General features: G+C 32.9%; 1 protein-coding gene across 9 annotated transcripts in view; it reads left to right on the forward strand.

Moving 5' to 3' along the window:
- LOC106457574 (CUGBP Elav-like family member 4) overlaps positions 1–3201 on the forward strand; it is a 257724-nt gene that overhangs the window by 234041 nt on the left and 20482 nt on the right. For 6 of the 9 annotated variants that reach the window (XM_022383575.1, XM_022383570.1, XM_022383568.1 and 3 more), the window contains exons 7-8: positions 536–688; positions 1973–2062. In XM_022383575.1, the coding sequence (XP_022239283.1) occupies positions 536–688; positions 1973–2062 (243 nt within the window). The remainder of the gene's footprint in view (positions 1–535; positions 689–1972; positions 2063–3201) is intronic. The other 3 variants (XM_022383573.1, XM_022383571.1, XM_022383574.1) reach the window with 3 other exon arrangements.

Below are 3201 nucleotides of genomic sequence, written 5' to 3' on the forward strand. Positions count from 1 at the left end.
TAAAGATAGAGTAAAGATTTCTCATGATTGGTAATTGTTACATGTCAAATATAGAGTAAAGACTTATTATTATTGTTTATTGTTACGTGTTAAATATAGAGTAAAGATTTCTCATGATTGGTAATTGTTACATATCAAATATAGAGTAAAGATTTATATTATTGGTAATTGTTACATGTCAAATATAGAGTAAAGACTTATTATTATTGTTTATTGTTACGTGTTAAATATAGAGTAAAGACTTTTCATGATTGGTGATTGTTACATATCAAATATAGAGAAAAGACTTATTATTATTGTTTATTGTTACGTGTTAAATATAGAGTAAAGATTTCTCATGATTGGTGATTGTTACATATCAAATATAGAGTAAAGATTTATTATTATTGTTTATTGTTACGTGTTAAATATAGAGTAAAGATTTCTCATGATTGGTAATTGTTACATATTAAATATAGAGTACAGATTTCTCATGATTTTTTATTGTTACATATTAACTGGTATGTTTCCTCATGATTAGTATCTTAAAATTGAGTAGTTTTTTCCCCCACACATTTAGGAGCTGCGACTCAACAAATCAACGGTACCATCCCAAATATACCTTCCCCTACTCTGTCTACTTCAACCATACCTCAAGCTAACGGCCAAACAGGCGAGGTGTATGCAAATGGAATGCTTCATTATCCCCGTAAGTGTTAGATAGATATATAGACAGTGGTTTAGTAAATCGTACACATTTTATTTCAGTTAATTCATTAATGTTTCTTATAGGATTCTGTACTCTTGAAATCCATAGAGATAATATATATATATGTATTTCTAATTGTTGTTTTTTTTTAAACCGAGTTTCAGAGTGAAAGAATTGAATAGATCTTAGTCCGTTTTTGAAGGACTGAACAAGAGGCCAAAGTTCCTGGCTGCGAATCAAAAGGTCCAAGAGCCGAGTCCGCGATATGCCACTGAATACACTTTCAGTTTTTAGAGTGTTATAAAAATGACAATCAACCTCGCTATTCGATTAACGGTAGCCGTATAGGCGTTGGGTGCTGTTGACGGGTTTCTCGCTGATCAGTTGTAGATTAAAGACGACTAGGTCTGATCCTCTTCTCAGTTTGAAAATAGCAAATACCATTTCTGAACTAAATAGTTAATTTCTTAACCCTTTTTTTTATTTTTATTCTTGAGTATTCATTCATTTCTAAATTCCTTAAGATATTACGACTTGCATTGTGGGAAATTTCATCAGAAAAAGCATGTTTCATTTTTAGAATGTAATTAAAATATCTTTGCACTCCCAAGATAAAACAGACAATTTAATCATCTTTACGAGACAACGTTTCAACTACGTTTCATCCGCCATTATGAGGCGTAATTGGACAATCTGAATCGAAAACTACTTCTTTTTTTTTTCACTTTGCTCGAAGAAAATCTTCATAATTATTTGTGGTTCAAATAATATTATTGTTCCAGAATGTGATAACAGTTGTAGGTAATATTTTAATTAAGATAAAAGTTACATCAAAAAATATTAAGACCGATCCACGGATTAAAATTATTCAAGAAAACGAATATAGCAAATATTTATCTCAAAACAAACTAATGTGAAGAATAAAATGATTTAAATTTAATTAATTAGGACTAATTAATTTTCTTTAATAGTGATTTCTTAATCAAAGGTTTGAATCGTACTTGCTAGCAACAGAAAGAGAAGAGTTAGAGTTTTCATAAGATGGATAGTTCCATGAACTCATTGGTTCTTTTGATTTATGAATGATTAAAAAAAAACAACATACTTTAGGTGAGAACGTTTACTCACTTGTCTGAGGCAGCAGTTGATGTGTATTAATTATTTACTCTAGTTAATCTGTCTTAAAAGTGCAAGTATTAACATTAATTCCTTACATTTTTACTGTATGAATATTACTACAGCGATGATAAATTTCTTTGGCAGGCTGAAACATAAAGGGTTTAGTTCTTATATCTCTTTCAGCACAAGCGATACCGAACGGAGAAGCGCTCCAGCCGGCTGGTTATCCCGGTCTACAAGCCTATCCTGGAATCCGTAAGTAGCAGAGAAACAGACGAGTCTACGTTTCGTGTGGCAGACGTAACTTACTAAACTTTTAGCAGACTTTTTATCATACTTTTACTTACTGCTGACAAACATTTTTCTAAAATTTTGGTACAAACGCACATATCCATAAATTTCAAGATCATTAATGTCTTTTATTATGTCTTCATAAACTGTTAATTGTTTTTAGTGTCCATTGTTGGCCAATGACCAAAATGTTTTAGGATTTTATTTTGAGCAACCAGTTGCAAGACATGAGCAGATAAGCCTCCTCCTTACCCTAAAGTTTCATTTTTATAAATCATGGTGTTTAATCAAGCAGTGCATCAGGAGAATCAGCAAAGCCGTACAATGGGTTGTAACCAACGGGAGAATCGAATCCTGGGTTTTAACATTATTAGCCAGGGAAGGGGAGTTATTTGAGGATATAAAAGGCTATAAATCACTTGCTTTTCACGCAGTGCTACGACATTCTGCATATGAATTCTTATAAGGTTAAAGACAGTTTAACTGACTGATCGCATATCATTTCACTTGACTATCTGCACATAAGGTTACTTCACTATCTACAGTTTATCTAATCAACGCCTACTTCAATATAGTTTACTTCACATAATTTACTTAGTTTTCTGTCGTTGATTTTTCTGTGTGTGTGTGTGTGAAAAGAAAAGAATAATATTCCTCCATACTTGTTTAACCGTTGGGTGACATAAATTCCTATAGAATTTTATATGGCATAGTATTGTCATGTTCGTAATCAATCCATTTTTGGACCAAAAATCAACGTAGAATTTTTAGAAATTTATAATTACAAACAAATCATGATGAAGCTATTTACGAAACATTGTTTATTTGTCTTAGAGAAAAGCCACATTGGGCTATCTGCTGTGTCCACGGGTGGAAATCGAACTCCTGATTCTATCATTGTAAGTCTGTAAGCTTTCCGCTGTCCCACCGGGGAGGGGGGGGGTAAGGAAATACTGAAACAAAATATTATATTTCTTTTTTCATGATTCCCTTAACATTATTAGGCCCGGCATGGCCAGGATGTTTTGAGCGCTCGACTCGCAATGTGCGGGTCGCGGGTTCAAATCCACGTCCCGCCAAACGTGCTCGCCCTTTCAAGTCGT

Source organism: Limulus polyphemus, unplaced genomic scaffold, assembly GCF_000517525.1.
Source record: "Limulus polyphemus unplaced genomic scaffold, Limulus_polyphemus-2.1.2 Scaffold347, whole genome shotgun sequence".
Lineage (NCBI taxonomy): Eukaryota > Metazoa > Arthropoda > Merostomata > Xiphosura > Limulidae > Limulus > Limulus polyphemus.